General features: G+C 42.3%; 1 protein-coding gene across 2 annotated transcripts in view; it reads right to left on the bottom strand.

Moving 5' to 3' along the window:
* Positions 1 to 17,875: 17,875 nt before the first annotated feature.
* capn5.S (calpain 5 S homeolog) overlaps positions 17,876 to 24,918 on the bottom strand; it is a 52,852-nt gene continuing 45,809 nt past the window's right edge. The window contains 10 exon segments of one of the 2 annotated variants that reach the window (NM_001091200.1): positions 17,876 to 20,079; positions 20,310 to 20,446; positions 20,717 to 20,838; positions 21,086 to 21,282; positions 21,765 to 21,887; positions 22,046 to 22,241; positions 22,582 to 22,659; positions 22,836 to 23,029; positions 23,164 to 23,356; positions 24,027 to 24,235. In NM_001091200.1, coding sequence (NP_001084669.1) covers positions 19,897 to 20,079; positions 20,310 to 20,446; positions 20,717 to 20,838; positions 21,086 to 21,282; positions 21,765 to 21,887; positions 22,046 to 22,241; positions 22,582 to 22,659; positions 22,836 to 23,029; positions 23,164 to 23,356; positions 24,027 to 24,235 — 1,632 coding nt within the window. In that variant the 3' untranslated portion in view covers positions 17,876 to 19,896. 2 annotated transcript variants of the gene reach the window in all.

Raw genomic sequence — 24,918 nt, forward strand, 5'->3', positions numbered from 1 at the left:
GTGTAACTGCCGTGAAAATTTGCCTCCAAAAAATTTGGGTGCACGTCAGAATAGTGGCACGCTGAAACATTGTTGCACATCAAAATTATTCGGACGCCCATTGACTTGAATGCGTTTCGCAGTCACAGTCTGACCAGCAAGTAGTCAAGGAAGTTGTCAGGAGAAAGAAAGAGGCTGATGTTCTTCTGCTTAGGAATAAAATTAGAAACCTTTCTCACATCTTTCCTAAGCAGAAGAACATCAGCCTCTTTCTCCTGACAACTTCCTTGACTACTTGCTGGTCAGACTGGTGGGAAACTGACCAGCAGGTGGCGCTGTTGTAACAAAATTCATTCATATTAACAGTACATGTATCCCTTAATATCTTGGAATAAAAACAAAATAAACTATGAATGTACATCGCAAAAGTGCTTAGAATAGCCCCCTCATCAATTTTACATTTACTTATTTTAAAGGTTTACTTAAATAAAGCCAATAGGCTGGTTTTGCTTCCAATACTGATTAATTATATCTTAGTTGGGATCAAGTACAAGCTATTTTAATATTACAGAGAAAAGGAAATAATTTTTCAAAATGTGTGTTATTTGGATAAAATGGAGTCTATGGGAGACAGCCTTTCCATAATTCAGAGCTTTCTGGATAACGGGTTTCCGGATAACAGATCCCATACCTGTACACAACTGGGCTTCTGCATTGCTTGCATTTCTACCTACTTCATTCCTAGAATCTCTGGCACATATGCAATCTCTTTGCTTTTATCCAGTATAAGGATCCAATACCTGTCTGGCTTTAAATAAGGTATCTAGAATATCCCATTAAATGTAAACTCTATAAATGAAACAGAAAAAGAAATGTAATCTGCATTGCATGGCCATGAAGAAGCCAGTCTGCTGTAGGCAATAGTTTTGATTAGTTCTGGTCCTGTACCATTTTGAGCATTTTTTTTATACTTTGCTTTCTTGTTTTGAAATTAGTATAACAGTCAGAGGTTTCTCCTGTTTGGTGTAGTTTACAATCTAGTTTGGTAAGTATTTAAACCAGTGTCGGACTGGCCCACCGGGATACCAGGAAAACTCCCGGTGGGCCAATGTGTTAGTTGGCCCCTCATGCTGCAAAATTTTTGGCCTATTTCATGGCCTTTCCCTATTTCTGTGAGAACAAAGAGGCTTAATAGATGGAATAATAGACTATAGTATGTAAAGAAAACAAACTATAGAATAGCAGAATAGAGGTTGATGAAGATAAAGAATATTAGTACTGAGAGTGGCCCCTGGTTTAAGGTTTGATGGTGGGCCCCTGGCCTAAGGTTTTTGGGTGGGCCCCTGGTGTGCCAGTCAGACCCTGATTTAAATACTGCACCATAGTGCTTGATGATTTGCTTCTTTAAGGGATACTGTCATAGTAAAACATGTTTTTTTCAAAACACATCAGTAAATAGTGCTGCTCCAGCAGAATTCGGCACTGAAGTCTGTTTTTCAAAAGAGCAAACTGATTAATTTTTGAAATCTGACATGGGGCTAGACATTTTGTCAATTTCCCAGGTGCCCTCAAGTCATGTGACTTGTGCCTGCACTTTAGGAGAGAAATGCTTTCTGGCAGGCTGCTGTTTTCCTTCTCAATGTAACTGAATATGTCTCAGTGGGACATGGGTTTTTACTATTGAGTGTTGTTCTTAGATCTACCAGGCAGCTGTTATCTTGTGTTAGGGAGCTGCTATCTGGTTACCTTCCCATTGTTCTTTTGTTTGGCTGCTGGGGGGGAAAGGGAGGGGGGTGATATCACTCCAACTTGCAGTACAGCAGTAAAGAGTGATTGAAGTTTATCAGAGCACAAGTCACATGACTTGGGGCAGCTGGGAAATTGACAATATGTCGAGCCCCATGTCAGATTTCAAAATTGAATATAAAAAAATCTGTTTGCTCTTTTGAGAAATGGATTTCAGTGCAGAATTCTGCTGGAGCAGCACTATTAACTGATTCATTTTGGAAAAAATTTTTTTCCCATGACAGTTTACCTTTAATATCTTGGAATAAAAAATAAATAAATAATGAATGTACATTTCGAAAGTGCTTAGAAAAGTCCCCTCATCAATTTTACATGTATTTATTTTAAAGGTTTATTTATCCTTTAATGGAAAAAAGTTATTGCCTGTGTTTAGAGCATAATGAAACAACACCATTACAATTGCCTGGCACTGGGCAGGGAAACACAATGCATTGGTTACAGTAAAAGGCTGAAAAAAACATCTCCTTCCATCCTCCACCAATACAAGGACTTGTAAAACTGCCTGATTATTTTTAGTGCCTTCAGTTATTCATTAAGTGGGATGAAAAAAACAAAAAGCAAAGCCCTTGTGTGCAAAACCATTTTTCATTTTTATTGCACTGAATTAGGATAAAGAAATAAAAAAAAGAGTTAATGAAGTTAATACAATTGATTAAATGAACTGAAGCCAAGGGCAACAAGAAAAAAAAACAATAAAGATACTGGGAACTTGTCCAGGAACCAGAGGGGTGTTTCTGGCCCAAATGCTGCCAGAGGTCGCCGACCCAATACCACCCTTCCTTAACTTTTATGGTTTCAGCATGGTGCGTCCCTAATTTGAATAAGAGACTGGAATATGAATAGGAGAGGCCTGAATAGAAAGATGAGGAATAAAAAGTGACAATAACAATACATTTGTAGCCTTACAGAAGATTGCTTTTTAAGACGGGGTCAGTGACCCTCTATTTGAAAGCTGCAAAGAGTCAGAAGAAGAAGAAGGCAAATAATTCAATAAACTATAAAAAAAATACATAATCAAGAATAACCACCCCTTTAATAGGGCTACAGCAAAGATGTTGTCATTCTTTAAGTCAATGATCTTTTAATGCAAAACATTAAGCACAGGATACACAGTAGATAACAGATAAGTACTACTATAGTTTATATAAACAAGCTGCTATGTAGCTATGGGGGCAGCCATTCAAGCACAGGATACACAGTAGATAACAGATAAGTACTACTATAGTTTATATAAACAAGCTGCTGTGTAGCCATGGGGGCAGCCATTCAAGCACAGGATACACAGTAGATAACAGATAAGTACTACTATAGTTTATATAAACAAGCTGCTGTGTAGCTATGGGGGCAGCCATTCAAGCACAGGATACACAGTAGATAACAGATAAGTACTACTATAGTTTATATAAACAAGCTGCTGTGTAGCCATGGGGGCAGCCATTCAAGCACAGGATACACAGTAGATAACAGATAAGTACTACTATAGTTTATATAAACAAGCTGCTGTGTAGCCGTGGGGGCAGCCATTCAAGCACAGGATACACAGTAGATAACAGATAAGTACTACTATAGTTTATATAAACAAGCTGCTGTGTAGCCATGGGGGTGGCCATTCAATCTGAAAAACAAGAAAGGGCACAGGATACCCAGCAGATAGCAAATATACTCTTGCAATGTGTCTACCAACTACATCTGTCTACTAAGTTCTTCTGCACTTGAAGCACAAAGTCATATTATTGTGTTTTGAAATGTAATCCATATATCGTAACCCTTAATGGTCCCTTGAAAAGGGAATAAACTAACAGGGCTTTATTTATTAGGCTGATAACTAGGTTGACAAATGGTATCACTAGCAAACTTTTAGCACCAGGTCAGTCATCAAAAAAGATTAAGTAAAGTGGTTTGGCAGCCACAGAACTGAACTCCTTTAGTACCCTTGTGTGAGTAGCAGAAACGCTTGGACTGTTATTTACCTTCACATGGTCATGATATTTAATATTTTATCATTTATATTAGGGGGTACATTATACTTGATAACACACGAGTGATATTCAGCCTGCAGCCTTGTGCCTTTATATGGTCACAGAACAACCCCTCAGTGACTTCTAATATCCTTATCATTTACAGTAGGGGGTACATTATCCCTTATAATACATGAGTGATACTCAGAGTTCCCTGTATAACTCAGCCTGCAGCCTTGTGTCTTTATATGGTCACAGAACAACCTCTCAGTGACTTCTAATATCCTTATCATTTACAGTAGGGGGTACATTATCCCTTATAATACATGAGTGATACTCAGAGTTCCCTGTATAACTCAGCCGGCAGCCTTGTGCCTTTATATGGTCACAGAACAACCCCTCAGTGACTTCTAATATCCTTATCATTTACAGTAGGGGGTACATTATCCCTTATAATACATGAGTGATACTCAGAGTTCCCTGTATAACTCAGCCTGCAGCCTTGTGCCTTTATATGGTCACAGAACAACTCCTCAGTGACTTCTAATATCCTTATCATTTACAGTAGGGGGTACATTATCCCTTATAATACATGAGTGATACTCAGAGTTCCCTGTATAACTCAGCCTGCAGCCTTGTGCCTTTATATGGTCACAGAACAACCTCTCAGTGACTTCTAATATCCTTATCATTTACAGTAGGGGGTACATTATCCCTTATAATACATGAGTGATACTCAGAGTTCCCTGTATATAGCCCCCTTTTATATGGTTAACAAAATACACTATTTGGGGATTTCTAATATCTTTAACCCTTACAACATTGCGTTCATGATTATCTTTATAGATTTCTATTTTCTCTTTGCAGGTTTAGAACAGTCTATTCTGTATTGTTTTACACTTATCACTCAAATGTCACAAACAAAAGTGACAGTCAATTAGTGAACAGGAGAGCTGGGAATGTGCCTTTGGCTTTAAGCTGTCTCTGCAGGAGGCTGAACACATGAATGATTAGTTAGGTGCCTCGATTCAAAAGCCAGGTGATCTGTAGGGAATCTGATATTTGCTGAATCATGTCAGGCAGAGAAATCTATAGTTTATATTCTCATATGTAGAACCTCCTCAATGGCTTCCATATAAGGTGGTGGGTAGGGTAAGCCCCAGGTCCCAAGGCCACCTTTAGTGATGCTTGTCATTGCCTTACTGCAGTGATCCCCAACCAGTGGCTCATGGGCAACATGTTGCTCCCCATCTTATCCTACTGTCTCCATTTTATCCTACTGTCTCCATCTTGCCCCACTGTCTCCATCTTGCCCCACTGTTTCCATCTTGCCCCACTGTCTCCATCTTGCCCCACTGTCTTCATCTTGCCCTACTGTCTTCATCTTGCCCTACTGTCTCCATCTTGCCCTACTGTCTCCATCTTGCCCTACTGTTTCCATCTTGCCGTACTGTCTCCATCTTGCCCCACTGTCTCCATCTTGCCCCACTGTCTCCATCTTGCCCCACTGTTTCCATCTTGCCCCACTGTCTCCATCCTGCCCTACTGTCTCCATCTTGCCGTACTGTCTTCATCTTGCCCTATTGTCTCCATATTACCCTACTGTCTTCATCTTGCCCTACTGTCTCCATATTACCCTACTGTCTCCATCTTGCCCCACTGATCTGAAAGGGAAGAAAACAAATCAGTTCGATGTCAGAGCTGGCGCACTCATGCCATGTTGCCTTTAATCATGGAGTGAACAAATTAATTTCTTCTTGGCTTGGCACATAAATGCTGAACTGGGCGTGCACCAATATATACAGATTCCTTACTTATTTACTGGTAACATTCTTGGCACAAGCTCACGGATTTAGTGCAGAAAATGCCTAGACCTTTTCTTTCTTTTCTTCCATGAACCTTCATGTAGGAATCACGTAGCGATTCTTGTGCCCACAACTGCGGTTGCACGAGTCTGTGCCAGTAATGTAACTATAGCCCCACAGACCGGGGGCAAAATTTCTAACTTGACCAGTTTTCAGCCAGATATTGGGTCAGATTTGGAACTCAACCAATACTGGTATCCTCAAATCAATACCCTGATCTATATATTTATATAATATAATTTTTTTGTATTGTATTCTATATTATCTCTCACACATTGTTCCTCTCATGAAGCCCCAGGACCCCTGTCATGTGGAAATGCATTGGCCATAAGCTGTTGGCTCCTCTGCCCCATACTAAGATGGCCACTGGTGTTTCCTTTAGGATTGATGCAGGGGACGGGGCAAGGACTCAATAGACTGGAGGACAAATATAACCATTGCCCCAGCCTATCTGGCCACAATATCGATCGGGAAGGTTGGATTTTTACCCGACCGACCCGTCGGAGCCGCTTGGCGCATCGTAATTCGATCGTTTGGCTGTACGGCCGAACGTTCGAATTACCCCCGATATAGCCACGCAGTTTAGTGGCATATCGGGGAAAGATCCGCTCGTTTGGCGACATCGCCATACGAGCGGATCTTTCCCCAATATGCCACTAAATATCTTGGAGTCTATGGCCATCTTAAGCTTGAATTCTCTCTGCTTTAAACATTAAATTAGTGACAGCTAAGTTTTTAATTTCAAACTGATACATTCCCATAAAAATGGATACGTAGGCATTAAGGGAATTTACCATCACATCAGGGCTTTCCATAGCCTCGCTGCCCTCACATTGAAGACCCATTTCTCTTGTCAAAACGGGTGGCCTATTTTTTTTGTTTTCTTCTATGTGAAAAAAGGAACCCCGCTATTTTTATCTAATGTATTTTATTGAGATATCATGTACCCTCTCAAGCACCTCTTCTCCACAACAAACAAACCCAACTTTTGTAACTTCATTGTTCCATTCCTTTTAACTGGAACATTTCATTTATATCCTTCCTATGTACTGATGCCCAAATTTTACTCAGTACTCTAGGTCGATATCGATAAAGAGATTGATAAAGAGGAAAAACCATGTTTTCATCCATCATGTTATACCCTTTTTAGTACAAGAGAGAATGATATTAGCTTTATAAGCCACTTACTGACACTGCCTAGAGTTGCACAGTCTGTTGTCTTCAATAACTCCTAAATTCGCCAGAAACTACGTCGTAAGTTTGCTCATAGTCTGTACAGAGAGATCCCATAAAACTATGGCAGCATAGGTATTCCCTGTACTAAGCACAATTCAGCAGGAACAGTCCCCTAAGTTTGCTCATAGTCTGTACAGAGAGATACCATAAAACTATGGCAGCATAGGTATTCCTCTGTACTAAGCACAATTCAGCAGGAACAGTCCCCTAAGTTTGCTCATAGTCTGTACAGAGAGATCCCATAAAACTATGGCAGCATAGGTATTCCCTGTACTAAGCACAATTCAGCAGGAACAGCCCCCTAAGTTTGTTCATAGTCTGTACAGAGAGATCCCATAAAACTATGGCAGCATAGGTATTCCCCTGTACTAAGCACAATTCAGCAGGAACAGTCCCCTAAGTTTGCTCATAGTCTGTACAGAGAGATCCCATAAAACTATGGCAGCATAGGTATTCCCTGTACTAAGCACAATTCAGCAGGAACAGCCCCCTAAGTTTGTTCATAGTCTGTACAGAGAGATCCATAAAACTATGGCAGCATAGGTATTCCCCTGTACTAAGCACAATTCAGCAGGAACAGTCCCCTAAGTTTGCTCATAGTCTGTACAGAGAGATCCCATAAAACTATGGCAGCATAGGTATTCCCTGTACTAAGCACAATTCAGCAGGAACAGTCCCTAAGTTTGCTCATAGTCTGTACAGAGAGATCCCATAAAACTATGGCAGCATAGGTATTCCCTGTACTAAGCACAATTCAGCAGGAACAGTCCTAAGTTTGCTCATAGTCTGTACAGAGAGATCCCATAAAACTATGGCAGCATAGGTATTCCCCTGTACTAACAATTCTTCAGGTATAAAGCGGTGCTTTAAGAAAAGGCATTACCTGCACATGTAAAGTTTAAGAAAATGTAAATTTAGATACCATAGATATCTCCTGTACTGTGCACAGTTCAGCAGGACAGTATTGTGGCCCTTTGGGGTCCATATTAACAGAAATCCATTGATCAGGGCTCATATCACCTATAAGGGTAAATAAAAGTAATGCACAACAGATGTGAGCTCTGCAGAGACATAAAACTAAGGCCAAATCACTAAATATTAACAAAATGCAGATTTCCTACATATCCAAAGGGCTGTGTCAAGAGCCAAAAAACATAATCTGACACAGAAATGTCTCAATTGTTTATTGAAGTTGATAGAGGAAAACACTGTTGCGTAAACATATGAGTGTGAATAACTGTGGCCCATACTTACTAAGCAGTGTTCACCTGCAAGGTACAGTCTTGTGGCTCGACTTGTAGCAACTAAACCTGCCTGTATGGGTGGGTGGGGGGGGGAGTAGGTGGATGGGGGTGGGAAGTGGGTGGATGCGGGGAGTGGGTATATGCGGGGTGGAGAGTGGGTGGATGGGGGTGGGAAGTGGGTGGATGCGGGGAGTGGGTATATGCGGGGTGGAGAGTGGGTGGATTGGGGGTGGGTGGATGCAGGGTGGGGAGTGGGTGGATGCAGGGTGGGGAGTGGGTATATGCGGGGTGGGGGGTGGGAAGATGTGGGGTGGGGAATGGGAGGTAGGGGCTCTCAGTGTGTTGGGCTCCTCTGAACAGTTTTTGTAGGGGCCCAGTGCGCTCTACTTACTTCACTGATCAGTGTCAGACTGGGACACCAGGGGCCCACCAAAAAGCCTTAGACCAGGGGCCACTCTCAGTAATATTATTATTCTTCCTCTACTCACTTAACCTCTATTCTCCTAGTCTCTTTTCTTTACATACTATAATCTATTATTCCATCTATTTAGCCTCTTTATTCTCATAGAAATAGGGAATGACCATGAAATAGGCTAAATGTTTAGCATCAATAGGGGCCACTGACACCTGGGCCCCCCGGGAGTTTTCCAGTCCGACTCTGACACTGATCCTAAGTCTGGTAGAATAAAGCTGCTCATCTGGTCCCTTCAGAGCAAGTTGGCTGCTTATCTTATTGCATCTGCTTCCCGATTCATATCATGATGAAAATGAGAACAATAACTATTAAGCAGGTCAGATGGAGATAGCATTGATGTGCTCTCTATTATTTATTTGTGACCTTCTTTCTAATATTAAAGTTTTTGTTTTCAATTTTCACCTTCTTATAAAAGAAAAAAGGTTTTGTGCTGAACTCAAATTCAAATGGAGGCAGCTCTCAATAATGTCCTCAGCTACATGCACACCAACCAGAAAGTGCTTAAAAAGATATAAGAGAGCTTCAGAAACTCTACTATAGTTTATATAAACAAGCTGCTGTGTAGCCATGGGGGCAGCCATTCAAGCACAGGATACACAGTAGATAACAGATAAGTACTACTATAGTTTATATAAACAAGCTGCTGTGTAGCCATGGGGGCAGCCATTCAAGCACAGGATACACAGTAGATAACAGATAAGTACTACTATAGTTTATATAAACAAGCTGCTGTGTAGCCATGGGGGCAGCCATTCAAGCACAGGATACACAGTAGATAACAGATAAGTACTACTATAGTTTATATAAACAAGCTGCTGTGTAGCCATTGGGGCAGCCATTCAAGCACAGGATACACAGTAGATAACAGATAAGTGCTGAAGAATCCCATTGTATACTACAGAGCTTATCTGTTATCTACTGTGTATCCTGTGCTTGAATGGCTGCCCCCATGGCTTCACAGCAGTTTGTTTATATAAACTATAGTAGTACTTATCTGTTATCTACTGTGTATCCTGTGCTTGAATGGCTGCCCCCATGGCTACACAGCAGCTTGTTTATACAAACTATAGTAGTAATTATCTGTTATCTACTGTGTATCCTGTGCTTGAATAGCTGCCCCCATGGCTACACAGCAGCTTGTTTATACAAACTATAGTAGTACTTATCTGTTATCTACTGTATACTGTGCTTGAATGGCTGCCCCCATGGCTACACAGCGTTGGAGTGCGTCAAATGGAGGCAACATCACCAGTGCATTCAGCGCAATTGCAGTCTCTGCACAATCGGAGACGAATTTCCGGGTTAAAACCCAGAGGCCACTAGCCCATGATCAACCCAGTAGGACCATAATTGGGGGACCACTGTATCTTTATGGGGGGGAGGGGATTAGACAGTAGGACAAATGTATTGATTGGGAGATCCTATTCCCAACACAGTGGGGGTTATTTATCAACACTGGGCAAATTTGCCCATGGGCAGTAACCCATGGCAACCAATCAAATTGCTGCATTCATTGTTCTACTTGCAGCTGGCTTTAAAAAGCTAATCACTGACTGGTTGCTATAGGTAACTGCCCATGGGCAAATTTGCCCAGTGTTGATAAATGAGCCCCAGTGAGTTTATCATATGGGCTTATCTTGGCCTCAGTATAGTGGCATTTTCTGTACTTGTTATGATGCAAATACCTGGGGAGCAGGGAATCCCTGGGAACATGCAGGGAGTTATAGGACCTTCACTTCCATAACCCTACGAGCTGCAAGTGATACATTTGGACTCACATTAAATCCTCCCTTGGCCGCGGGACACAGAGTGCAGATAAATGCCTCTAATTTCCCAGTTAACGAGGAGTGAAACGCAGCCCTGAAACCAAAGCACTTACATTGTCATTAATGGGGAAGCCACATCACAGCAATTACAGCAAAGCAATGACTTACACATGTAGTGAGTGTGATAATAAGCACAGCCGGCCTCACGCGACTCCGGCACAACCCTAGGAATGTGGGGTTACCATGGAAACCAGAGGGGCTTTACTGGTCCCTTCCACAGGTGGCTGGCAGAGGATGCTGGGAGATGTAGTTTGGTTGCAGCTGAAGAGCTGAACCTTATGTAGAACAATAACTGTGAAATGAAATATCCCTTCAATGACAGATGGATGTTATTACTTGTTACAATAATCACATTGCTTTGCATTAGTATCAAAGTAATTGAAGGCAGATTTATTCCTCCTGGGTCTTGAAATAAAAGGGATGTGCAGCCTGCAGGGAATACAACTCCCATCACTCTTTGGGGCAATGTATCCAGTGCCCCCGGGTCAGCTACCCCCCATATCTGGATTCATATCCTTAAAGGGATACTGTCATGGAAAAACATGTTTTTTTCAAAATGCATCAGTTAATAGTGTTGCTCCCGTAGAATTCTGCACTGAAATCTGTTTCTGAAAAGAGCAAACAGATTTTTTTATATTCAATTTTGAAATCTGACATGGGGCTAGACTTATTGTCAATTTCCCAGCTGCCCCCAGTCATGTGACTTGTGCTCTGATAAACTTCAGTCACTCTTTACTGCTGTACTGCAAGTTGGAGTGATATCACCCCCCCCCAGCAGCCTAACAACAGAACAATGGGAAGGTAACCAGATAACAGATCCCTAACACAAGATAACAGCTGCCTGGTAGATCTAAGAACAGCACTCAATAGTAAAATCCAGGTCCCACTGAGACACCTTCAGTTACATTGAGTAGGAGAAACAACAGCCTGCCAGAAAGCAGTTCCATCCTAAAGTGCTGGCTCTTTCTGAAATCACATGACCAGGCAAAATGACCTGAGATGCACCTACACACCAATATTACAACTAAATACACTTGCTGGTTCAGGAATTAAATTTTATATTGTACAGTGAATTATTTGCAGTGTAAACTGTTATTTAGAAATAAAAACTACACCATAGAAATCATGACAGAATCCCTTTAAGATTCAACTTTATGGACGTGTGTTTATTCTGTAACCTCAACTACTATGTAACCGCAGTTTGGGTTCAAGGAGGTATTAAAGGGGAAGTTTACCTTTAAATTAACTTTTAGTATGTTATAAAACAACTGGTCTATCATTTTATAGAGAGGTACAACTTAATCCCTTTATTTTTAATGTTCATGTACATTTAGGGGCATATTTATCAAGGGTCGAATTTCGAATTGAAAAAAACATCGAAATTCTAATTCACAAAGACCAACCGAAATTAAGTCGAAGTTTTTTTTTGGTTGAATAGGTCAGTTTTTGATCGAGTAGGGCCGTATTTGGCCAAATTCGAATTGTACGAATCAAAAGAATATCGCATTCGATCGAATTTGATTCAAAGTTTTTCCCTAAAAAAAACTTTGATTTTTCAAAGTCCACCAACTGACTCCAAATAGGTTCTAGGAGGTCCCCCATAGGCTAAAACAGCAATTCGACAGGTTTTAGATGGCAAATTGTCAAAGTTGAATTTTTAAAGAGACAGTACATTTTCCCTAGTCTATTCCCTAGTCGAAGTACACAAAAAATAGCTCGAAATTCGAATTGTTTTCATTCGAAAATTCACCTCGACCTTTGATAAATCCGCCCCTTATTGTGCTAAGTAAAAGATGTGTCAATAAACAATAAGTGAGGCCGGGCTCTTGGCCCAAGTGTTCATGGGCAGAAAAGTGCCAGTACTGGGATTATCAGACATTTCCCATTCAAGTCAATGGGAGGAGGTGATTTCAGCAATAGCAGCCCGTGTCCTATCAGCTTTATACTGCTGTAAATGTTAAGGAGTCTTTCAGATAAATTGCTAACCGAGCCAGTAAATACACGTATAGGTCTAGGATCTCTGCCATAAAGCAACGCAGCACTGCAGTTATTTACCATAAAGAAAAATGGAGACAGAGGAAATAAACCAGGAGTTCCCCTTTATTCTGACGGCAGATTAGGCAAAGTCTAAAGAGCAGCAGGGGAAATGCCCCGTCTCTTATACTGATTATTATACAATATTGAGGTGTAGGTGAACATTTAGGGGCCCATTCACTAAGTTCGAGTGAAGGAATAGAGGAAAAATAGTTTGATTTTCAAATGTTTTTTTTGGCTACTTCGACCATCGAATTGGCTACTTCGACCTTCGACTACGGCCTTCGAATCGAACAATTCGAACTAAAAATCGTTCCTCTATTCGACCATTCGATAGTCGAAGTACTGTCTCTTTAAGAAAAAACTTCGACCCCCTAGTTCGCCACCTAAAAGCTACCGAAGTCAATGTTAGCCTATGGGGAAGGTCCCCATAGGATTTCCAAGTTTTTTCTGATCGAAGGATAATCCTTCGATCGATGGATTAAAATCCTTCGAATCGTTCAATCGAACAATTATTCCTCAATATTCGACCCTTAATACATCTGCCCCTTATTGTAATGACAGATTGGGAGCTAGTTGTCTATAGCTCTGGGGGGGCAGCCCTTCACTCCTGTCATGAATTTGGGGTATCCCTCATATTAGGGCCCATTACCAGTATCCGCACTCCCCTGCCCACTGGAATTGTTCCTTCTTGATTCTCATAAAGGGCCAATAAAATCCTATTTATAAACACAGAGTCCAATGGAAAAAACACGCAGCACATTTTTGCTTTATGAGCAACAAACTGTTCTATTAAACCCCAAATAAATGAGTTTCCCTGTCCGATCTTCCAAATTTCTAATTCCCTGGTGGGCTGCATATCCGACACAGATTCATTCCTATAATTACTGTCCTACCCCCCATAACATCTGCCCAGTCTTGGACTTTTTCTACATTACACAATCAATAATGGAATGGACTAAAGTGCCAGCAGGGGTGTCGACTGAGTTGGTTTGGGGTACGGCTGAAGTGGCACTTGGGCACCAACAGCAAAGGACTCTGGGAAGTTGAAAGGCAGGAGGGAATATCATCATTCCTGCATTGCCAGATCCACAATTTCCTAAATGTTCTACATATTTAAAGGGGAAATATCACCATCTTACCTGAAGACAGTAGAATTGACTACTAGGAGATTCCCAGCCCAAACATTCCAGGCTTATTGATAGGTGGTGGCGCTGTCCTGTTACTCTTTATGGACAGAACTATGTCACAGCAACAGGGAAGAAGTGGTACTGCAACTCACAGGATGATTTTTAACAATTCTAAAACTGCTTGAAATCCGTCTATTTTTGGTCAGCGTTGCTGCTTACACCTATTATTAGAAAAATTCATTCAACTGCCAAGTGTTAACCCCAAAAAAAGTCCTTTCCCCCAACATTATTCTGAATTAGCTGCATTAATACATCAGAACCACTAGATGTCAGTCTTGCTCAGTCTGGAAATGAGACCTGGTGCTTATGGTACACAGTGTTTAGAATAATCGCCGTGTGTTTAGAAAAAGCGAATAAAGCTCAAAATCTTTATAATGGGTTTTATTTCCATCCACATAAATGTATTGGGAACACTGCACATTCTATTCCAAATCACATGAAGAAAAATGGATGAAATTTGTGTTATTCCTTAACAGAAACTGAAGAAAAGGGAATATTAGGCTGTTCCAAAAAATTCTTCTTTCCCAACTCATTGACTGTATCAAGTGAAACATGTTTGAAGCTGTTGTTTTCCTTTGAATGACGGAACTAATATTGAGTTGTATAATAGTGTTTGTGCTGCACATCTGTGTTGTATGGACTCCACCAACTTCCAACAACCTGTCCCACAATTCTTCTGCATTTCTTGCTTTTTGGATTAAGGGGATTGGGCCCCTCCATAAGGTCAGTGTTGTTGGTGTGGAGCCAAGATGTTGCTCAGTTACTGGTGTGTTTGGCTCGTTGTCTTGTTGATCCCCCATTTCAAGGACATTTCCTCTTGGACATAAGGCAACATGAGCTCTTCAAGTATTTGGACTCAAACTGATCCATGATCCCTGGTATAAAGGGATAAATTATTATTTGGAACAAGCCTCAATGAATGATTCAACGACCAGGCCCGGATTCCTGTCTTCCCCGCCACGAGGAAGGCGCTTCGTGCCGCAGGGTCCTAGCGTCCGGCAACATTGCATGGTAGGGTCTTAGCCAGGACCGCCATCAGAAATCACAGGGCCCCATACGACAAAATTTCCTGGGCCCCCTGAGCTGCGCCCACCACAAGCCCCACCTACCGGTCCGCCCTTCCCACACCACAGGTCCGCCCCCCACCACACAGTAAAAAAACAAAAAAAATATTGGTGGCTAGGGTTCCCACATGTTAAAAAAATAAATAAAATATATTGGTGGTCAGGGCCCCCCATAAAAAACATTTGTGGCCAGGGCCTACCATTAAAAAATATTGGTGGCTAGGACCCCACATGAGAAAAAAAATTGGTGGCCAAAATTGGTGGCCAGGCCCACCCCCCCCCCACATTATAAGAAAATTGGTGGGCAGGGCCCCTTAAACGTCCATGCCGGAGTCAGCAGCTAATCAAGTAAGTGTGGCGTGGCCCAGGCCCCCCAACCCTCAGGCCCCCTAGAACTCTCCCCCCTGTCCCCCCCGATGGCTGCCCTGGTCTTAGCACCTGTCAACTTTGCTTGCAACCCCTGCAGAAGCATGCAAATGCGACGAAACGCTGGCGATTGTCACCTCTTAGAACGCGGCTGGGTGGCATGCCACCATCTTGCCACAAATCCGGGCCTGTCATTGACACAGAATCAGTATACATGACATGACATCACTGGTGGTTTCTATTACTCTTCTACACCTACTAGTAAATTATTTCCATATAGAAATAGAATATCTACCAAAAACAGTGACTGATCAGATTAGTAATGTCCCACTGCAATTATTCTGAACACAACTGTATATCACTTCTTATAACCAATGCTATTAACAACTGGAGATGTCATTCCCAATTTTATTTAATGGATATGCAGAAGAAAAATATTTATTTTCTGGTCATTTATTGCAGTGTATTTGCAGTCAGCACTTCTGTTCTGAGCCCTCTTGTGCCTATTGCCTAAATGACAGACGCCCCCAGCTCAAAGTTTAGAAGGACAGATAAGTGGCAGCCATTTTTGGTTCCATCCTCTTCTTTTACCCAATGTGACAATTTATAAATCTTCTTACTATTGGCCAGTGTACTGGGTGCTGTACTCCCTGTTCCATTTTATTTTTAGCTTCTACTCTGGGGTAATGTGCACACAGCCCTTTCGAATTATATTCTGAATTATATTATTATTTTATATATCAAATATTATTGTCCTATGCTCTGGGGCTCAGTCTGGACACCATGGAGAGTGCTGCACTGCATTCCCTAGGAACGTGGGGCACTTCATTTAATTTGCTGAAACCCGCTTGGCATCAATTCCAGTGTTCTCTGTCGCAACCGATGTCTGTGCCGGATTCTTTATACACAGGTGCCTATTGATGCAGGGCATGAAGGGAACTCAGGGGAGCGACTGCCTGGTCCAGAGGTGTCAAGAGGCGCAGTAGTACTTGGGAATAGAAGGACTGAGCCGTGCCAAGTGCAACTACATGGAAGAGCAGGAGCACATTTTGATACAAGTTCCTTTGAAAGATAAGTAAACCTTTAAAATAAGTGAATGTAAAATTGATGAGGGGGCTATTAAAAGCACTTTTGCAATGTACATTCATTATTTAGTTTCTTTTAATTCCAAGATATTAAGGGATACATGTACTGTTAATATGAATGAATTTTGTTACAACAGCGCCACCTGCTGGTCAGTTTCCCACCAGTCTGACCAGCAAGTAGTCAAGGAAGTTGTCAGGAGAAAGAAAGAGGCTGATGTTCTTCTGCTTAGGAATAAAATTAGAAACCTTTCTCACATCTTTCCTAAGCAGAAGAACATCAGAGTAGCCTCTTTCTTCTGAAATTGCAGAAGCGCAACTGTGCCATCACAAATAACCCCTTACTGCAGGGGTACCCCAACCTATTATATCCATGCAGGGCCGCCATTAGAAATCACGGGGCCCCGTACAACAAAATTTTTGGGGCCCCCTGGGCCCTGCCCACACTGACGACCAAGCTCCACCCCATATGCCGCCCACTCCACATCGCAGTTAAAAGACCACACAGACATCAGCGCTAAAAAAGTAACCCCCCACACACGTTATAAAAAGCTATTGATGGTCAGGGCCTTATAAAAAATTGGGGCCCCAAAAAAAAAATGTTTTTTTAAAAAAAAAAACATTGGTGGCAGGGGCCCCCTTATAAGTTAAAAAAAAACTTGGGGCCCCAAAAAAAAAAAATGTAAAAAAACTGAAAAAAACAAAACATTGGTGGCAGGGGCCCCCTTATAAATTAAAAACAAATTTTTTTTTTACAAAAAATTCAAAAAAAAACCCCATTGGTGGCAAGAGGCCCCTTACAAAAAAAAAATTGGGGCCCCAAAAAAAAATGTTTTACAAAAAGATTGGTGGCAGGGGCCTATAGAATATTAAAATAACACATTGGTGGCCAGGGGATTAAAAAAAAAATATATACACAAACTGGTGTTCAGTAGAATTGAACTCGTGGCTTCAGTACTTCAACTTCGCCTCCTTTCGTGACTTCAGGTCTTTTCAGCGCTTCGGGACTTCGGCTTTTTTCGTGACTTCGGGTCTTTTCGGCGCATCAGCTTCAGCTTTTCGGCACTTCCGCATTCGGCAACGCAGAGGGAGGACGTAGGGCTCGGGCGCTCGTAAGGGGGGCCCGGATCTTCAAAAAATGCAGCGCTGCCGGGCCCCCCTTCATGCCCGGGCCTGTATCCATGAGCCACATTGAAATGAAAAAAAAGAGTTGGGAGGAACACAAGCATTAAAAAAAGCTCCTGGGGTGCCAAATAAGAGCTGTGATTGGTTATTGGTAGCCCCTAGGTGGACTGGCAGCCTATAGGAGTCTGTTTGGCAATACAAATGTTTTTTATACAAAACTTGCCTCCAAGTCTGGAATTCAAAAATAAGCTCCTGCTTTGAGGCCACTGAGAGCAACACGTTGCCCATGAGCCACTGGTTGGGGATCAGTGGACTTACTAAGTATTTTATACACACAAAGCACTGGGCTGGGCCAGCGGCTCCCTCTGCTGTTCATATAAGGATCCGTTTACACCAAGGATTCTTTACACCAAGGGACCCAAAAGTTCCCTACGGAACCCCAAAATTGGTTAATGTTAAAATGATGTACCTCTTCTGCTTCAATAGCAATTACTTTTACAGAGAACATCAAAAAAAGTGAAAGCATCTAATGAATTTATATTGGAAATTTTACTCCTCTACCCTCCCCCCCACACACAAACCCCTCATCCAGCCCCGTCACTGCCCATCATCAATAAAACACACGTTAACAAAGGAGAGAGAGACATTTAATATAAAAGTTTCCCTTGAACAAGATTTGGAGACAAGAGATTTGAACTCATCATTAAACAATGAAATACAAAAAAAAGCTAAATTCAAAAAGACCCATAAAATAAACAACATTAAAGTCCAAATAAAACACTGAACATCCCTGAATAAAACCATCATCATCATCAGTTTGCATGTGCTGAATAACAGAACAGAGAGAATAAAGAAGCCATAGACAGACGGATCGGCCACATCAACCCAATAGGCGACTGGATCACATAGGGGGGTTGTTATTGACCCAATTCATGGCCTAATGAGGTCTTTAAGAATTGTCGACTGATATCTCATTGAGCCTTGATCAGCTCTGATCTCTTTTATCCAATAAGCTGTCAACTCCTTCATTAGTGGCCAAGTCAGCAGCCAATAGCAGCTGTCTGTGTTGGGCAAATAAAGACCAACTTCAAAAAAACAAACAAAAAAAAACTTAACTCTGAACTTAAAAGAATATGTAATTGTGCATTTAAAACATTGTAAAATATTTGGCATTGGGACCCTCTTCATTGGACTTAGGACTTATTAAAGTCAATGTAGGGACACTTACTGTAAAGCTGGCTGCAAAGTGCTGAGAATTGTCCCATTTATCACAAGTAACGAGCAAATTGGTCCAATCACTAGGCAGAACCATAAGGCTGTCCCGGTGAATCAGATCATTGGTCCCTTCTGCTTCGGAGCATTGGCACAAGAAAAAGTCCATTGGCCAAATAGATTGTTTCCCTCCCTAAAACCTTATTTTATTTACTACCTAAAACAAATAAAATAGCATAAAACCTGAATCACTGCAGAATTTTGTTGTTTGGTCCACTAAAAACAGACGCATGACAAATTGAAGCCCTTAGAGAGATTTCTGTCCAATGTCCACATCCCCATGTTGACGCTCGTTGTACATTATCATTTTTGCATTCTCCTACTAGATCTAGAACCTGTGGCCCCTGGAGAAAGCCAAAATTTGGGCTTCAACGATTGTTCTGAAACATGAGTGCTGAGTCCAGTCCAGGCCTGAGGGGGTCAGAACTGACAGTTTGGTCTAAATCTAAACCCTTATTCTACGTATAAAAGCTAAATGCCGCCCTCAGACATGGCCGTGGCTTATTCTACAGAAGTCTGGTCTGGACCAGTGACCTTGGATGGATTCTGCATCGCTGGATCCAGTAGAACCAGAAATCCTAGTTTATAAGGGATGGGGAAACCAATTGATACCGTCTTTATGGAAGAGTTCTCTGCTCATTTATAAACACAAGAAGGTGCATGTGGCAGGTCAAATGGTGTTATTGGTCGTGTGCCATGTTACGGTGTTGGGTTTAACACAAGTCTTGTGCTTAAAGCCACAGAGAAATATTCTCAATATCAAAAATCCTACTGTTGGGTTAAGCACAACAGGTATCTGGCTGATTTTCATCTAGGTATTGGTTGGGCAGGCCCTCCTGAGGACCTCACACATGACCCAATAAGCTAGAGGGACCAAATTGGAAGCCTTTATTGGCTCCTGCATGGCTTATTTATTATAGGATTTATATCAACCCAAATAAATCACTATGGCCAAGCTTTGCCCAATATGCTGCAGATTTGCAGCAACACAACAAACATCAAAGGGCAAGTGACGTCTCACAGTAGTGGGGTAGCCATGAACAGACTGGGATAGTGACATAAGACTACAGAGCTGTTGTAATTCAGCTGGGTCACTATGCACAGGAGAATCCAGGGAAGATTGCAGACACATAGTATAAATGCTAGAGAGAACTTTCTATCTAGGCTATAGATACATTGGTGCTGTGTTCAGTTAGTTTTTGGCACATGTATATGGAATTGCATATAGTGAATATCATACAGTCAGGTGCGGAGCGGGCAAGCTCCGGTGGAAACAAGACCAACGGGAGAATAAGTCTCGGCTTTCCTCAAGGCACCTCAAGGGTAACATGGAGACTGGATTTTCACCTTTAAAAATGGCACCCCACAGGAAGATTATATCCCGGTAAGGCTTTGGCTAGTGAGCAGAATAAGGTTGACGGTTCCTGAGATCGTGCCAGATTTCTTGTTGCCCTTGTCCTGAAGCTCAAGGCTGTGCTGAGTCTGAAGGTTGTTGGGGTCGGCAGAAAGGACCACCTGTCCCATGAACTCATCCTTTATAACGTTATGATTCCAAACCTGAAGGACAGACAGCAGACAAGGGATTTGTTTATGAACTCACCTCCATCACAACAGAATACCCATAGGAACTGAATCAAAGGATTATCTCCATGATGGCCAACAGGAGGTCCTCCATAGGCTGTAGAACTACAACTCCAGATACTTTGCTGGGACATCAGAGGGATTCTGGGAATCTCCCTATAGAATAACACTGACTTTACTGCAGCACATTAAAAATGTCCACATACCTGAACCACAATGGGCTGCCCGGGCTTCTTCCTGTAGAAAACCCCTTTGACATTAAATTTCGGATCCAAACAGTCTTTGATGACAGGGGACTGCACTTTGTTTCCTTCACAGCAGATAATCACGTACGGGTCAGCACCTGGAAACGAGATAGAAAGAACAAGGTTTTTTTTTTTCATGTTTCAACCAGTGATTGGCAGTTTTTTATCAGTATCCAGGCAAAATGCCCAACCCAACTGTCCCATAACAATTCATCTCGAACGGTTTCCTACAATTTGCTTCATATCTAGAAACTAATAGCAACCAATCGGACGTTGATTTCCAACAGTGGCAACAAAGCAATGGGGCACATTTAATACAAGGACCAGGTACATATAAAATGGCTATCCAATGGCCATCAACCAATTACCTCCGTTGGAATCTTGCTTCTTGAGTCCCAAGGCCGAGACCACATGCACCTGTGACACCAGCTGGGGGTACCCACACATACCCGACCAACACGTCCTGGTGGGTTCATCCAATATCAGTTCACTAGAAAGCACAAATACAATAGATTGGAAAAGAAACCTACTTAGATCAAGATCTCATTCATCTGCTGCTAAATATACAACTCCCAGAGCCCTCCATAATATTTAAGGTTCTAATTCTACCGGGGGACCCAATCGTATATTAGGCTTGAGCATAGATAGAAACAGTACCCCAGCCTGGTTACAAATACATTCCCAAATGTTTTTATAACCAGGCCCTAGATCTTCTAGTCGGGGCCCTATGGACTTACCAGCAGTTAGAAGGCTCATCAGTAAAAACTCTGAGAAGGAATTCGCCCGTGTGACCAGGATCGAATGTGGTGGGAATAATGAGGTATCTCCCTTCCTTCAGGTCAACACGTAGGAAGACACTGCGGGAGTTAATGTAGATGGAGCTGACCACTTTGGGCTGAAGGGTGTGCATCCGGAACTTGCGGTTCAACTCCACCTGAAACATAAGATTTAGTCTCAGGCAATGAAGAGAGATGGAGCTCCCTCAATCTAACATATATATCCTGCTGCAGGCAAAGCACTTAGGCTGTGAGTCTTAGATGGACAGCAGAAGCAAATGACTGTAACAGGGAGGAGGATAAATTAGTATGGCAGTTGGCTAGACTCCTCCCACTCACAGTTGTACCAAATGCCAAGGGCCACAAGGAACAGGGCATGATGATTTACAGAAGGGCTTTATGGTGCTGGGAGCTGTGTTTCTTGCCCCACTGCCTCCTTTTTGCCCTACTATCCCTGCCTATTCCTCACTGTTGTTACCCACAACTGTAGGACAGTTGTCCTGATCTGCACCTCCTAGGACCAGGACAGAAGGACAAAACCCATAAGCATTAATACCTTGGCTGAACCAAATAACTCAATTACATTATAAATATATGTGCATCTGGTAAACATGGCCACCATGAGGGGCAACCTTCTCACCTGGTGAATTTCAAAACCAATAGCGAGATTTTCTGCTTTCCCGTCCTGCCGGGTGGTCCTCTTTGTCTTCTGCTGGAGACAAACCAGGACTTCATCCTCCGGCTTCTTTACATCAAAAACAAACTGCAGAACAATAAAAAAAATTCAGGTAATTGGAAATATGGACATGGTTTGGCCAAACACAAGAGCTTAGCAAGGCAATGTAATTTTATGAAAATGGGTCCAAGCTGTCATTTTAAGAATATTCCCATCAAACCCCAAAAGCAGTCGACCACTCTCACCTGCGGGTTCTGAAGGTAAGTGGTCTTGTAATTGAGGCACCCCCCGCAGCGATTCTGCAAAGGGTCCTCGTGTTTAACCCAAGAGGATCGCAGCACGGCCTCCTCCCAAGTCTTGTGGATGCTCAGGTAGGAGGTGTTGATGAGTCTGCACATAATGATGTCTGTGTAGTACTTGCAGAAATCCTCAAAGGTCATCCTAACACAGGTCAAAATCACATTATTAGGAACAATTTGTAGCAACAATAACCCCACAGTCATGCAAGGGACGATCTATCAAATGGTACAACCAGTAAAGGCTAAAACCAGCCACATATAAGAACACTTCAAACCACTGTTACATTTCCTACCCACTTACCCATCATTCTGCTGGAACAGACCACCTGGCTTAGGTGACTGGGTAGAGACAGGACTCAAACATACTCTAATTCTGCTACAGCAAGCTTTGCCCAAAACTGTGGCACTTATCAAGAAAGACCCTCCCACAGCTGATATGACAAGTTCCTATGAAGGAACTGGTCTCCACTATTTTCACTCACCAGAACTCCCCATCATCCTGCACGGTGACCCCCAGCTTCTCCCGCTCACTTTTGCTCACCTTCTGCCACTCTTCGGAGCTGTAAAACATCAACATGGTGCCATGTAAGGAAAGGTGTGCCAAGAAAGCATGATTTGCTAAGGTATCAGTGCAGATAATAACAGGACAGAACAAAGATGGCCAACAATTCCAGGAATGATCATATTTTAACTTAAAGGGCATATCAAACCAAAAATCTCTGTTTCAAGGCTGTACCTGTCACTCCAGGCTCCATTCCATTCTCTCTCACCCCACGGATTGCGCATTCGAATCATATCAAGCTTCTCTGACTTGAAAAAGGCCAACAAGCCATGGCCCAGTCGCACTTTGCGCACATCTGTTACGGCATAGGCATGGCCCTTCACAAGGCCACAAGCCATACGGGCTTCCATGTCACTGGCTGCAGTTGCCTGAATGTTTGGGGCATAAGACTAAGTTACAAGCAATTAAAAAAAAAGAGTAAAAGATTTTCTGTGAAATTTCAGTGAAATTTCAACCTTGCTTTCTGGTTCTATGAGCAAGTTTTGATGTGACGAGCACTCACCCTGATGGAGCAGCTGATCAGGCCTCCTCGGTTGTGCACCTTCAGGACTCTCTCAAAAAGGTCATTTCTTTTCTCTGCATCGGTGGAAAAATGCCCTTCAGAAATATCAGTGGGCTCTGAGACACCACCGGTGAAGTCTACAAGGGCATCAGCTGTATTTCCTCCATCCAACGCTTCATAGCACCCGGCTAACCTGTAGTGAGCAGATGACAACATAGTCTAAATGTTTGAGCAACATATTATAGCACAATGATGTCATTCAAAGAAGTCTATGGATCACATGATCAGACATTGGGGCAGAAAAAATCCCTTTGTAGGGTGAAACCAACCCATACATGTCAAGTTGGACAGGCCTCCTATATGGTACGTCATGAAAAAGGAAAGTATGAGAACTCCTCAGTGTCCTAGACCCCTTACATTGGAATATGCCTCTTCTACTTTTGGATCTGTGAACAGGTCAGTATCATGTGAATGGGGTCATTTGATGGAAACAGTAAGTAGGACACTAAAGCTGTGGAATCAGAAGCTCATCCTTGCTCATTAGACAAATCTGGTCACTATGGTGGAGGAGGCAGATGAGGTTAATTGTATAGAATCAGCAGATGAAGAACCAAGGCCACAACTACAGAAATCTGGTCCAACATGACTTCTTGTAGGCAAATTAGAGATGATAATTATATTAAGGGATAACTGTAGCCATCAAGTACTTGTCATAGTGCTCAGAGCCAGGCAGCAGCTGCAAAGCCTCATATCACATGAACATGAATTAAAATATGAATCAGTGGGTGAATCCAATCTAAATATGGGGTACAGGTTTGTGTGCTCAAAGAAAAAATCAAGTAGCAAATCACACCGCCACCTACTTGGCATAAGCTTTCTCCACCAGCGCGCACCACAGCTCGTTCTTCTCATTGGAATGGCAGTAGATGAGTTCATTGTTGATTGTAGGGAGACGATCGTCGATCACCACATCCACCCACTCCCCAAACTTCCAGAAATGGAAGTGGAAAATTCCGGCGTAGTTTTGCGGCCTGTCCGCGTACCACTCTTGCTCCTTCCACTCAGGAATCACCTTCAGGGAGGAGGAGACGCTGGTTAGTTTGGTGGCAGCAGAGAATGGGGTGCACAGATTTATTATGATCGGAACTGGTTATAATTGAAAAGGCTAAGCAGGAGCTGCTTACAGTATTGGTACGATCACTAGGCAGGGGTAGGGTGTAGGGGGCACAAGTTGCCCAAACGTAAGGGATAAATATTAAGGCTAAAAGGGGAATCTCTCTACTAGTGCGAGTCACAGGGCTGCAACAGGCAGGATACCTTTCAGTGTTGGACTGGCCCACTGGGATATCAGAGCAGGTGTCAGAAGTCCCTTTTGCTACTAACTATTTAGCCTATTCCATGGTCATTCCCTATTTCTTTATGGGGAAAAAGAGGCTTAATAATGGAAGAATATAATAAATAGATATAAAAGACTAAGAGAATAAAGAGGTTGAGTAAGGAGAGGGGAATAATAGTTTGGAAAGTGGGCTCAGGGTCTTAGGTTTTACTGTTGGGTCCATGGTCTAAGGTTTTCTGGTGGGCCCCTGGCATCCCAGTCTGGCACAGATACCTTTAATATATATAATAGTAATATTTAACAACTACTACACTGTATAATATGCCCTCTGGGGTTTAATTCCTTCCCTTCCCCCCAGTGGGCTTCTCTGATTCATGTGCCCAGAGCCTGTTTTGACATACACTAGACCAACTTTATTT

The sequence above is a fragment of the Xenopus laevis genome, chromosome 2S (genome assembly GCF_017654675.1).
Source record: "Xenopus laevis strain J_2021 chromosome 2S, Xenopus_laevis_v10.1, whole genome shotgun sequence".
In the NCBI taxonomy this organism is placed as follows: Eukaryota; Metazoa; Chordata; class Amphibia; order Anura; family Pipidae; genus Xenopus; species Xenopus laevis.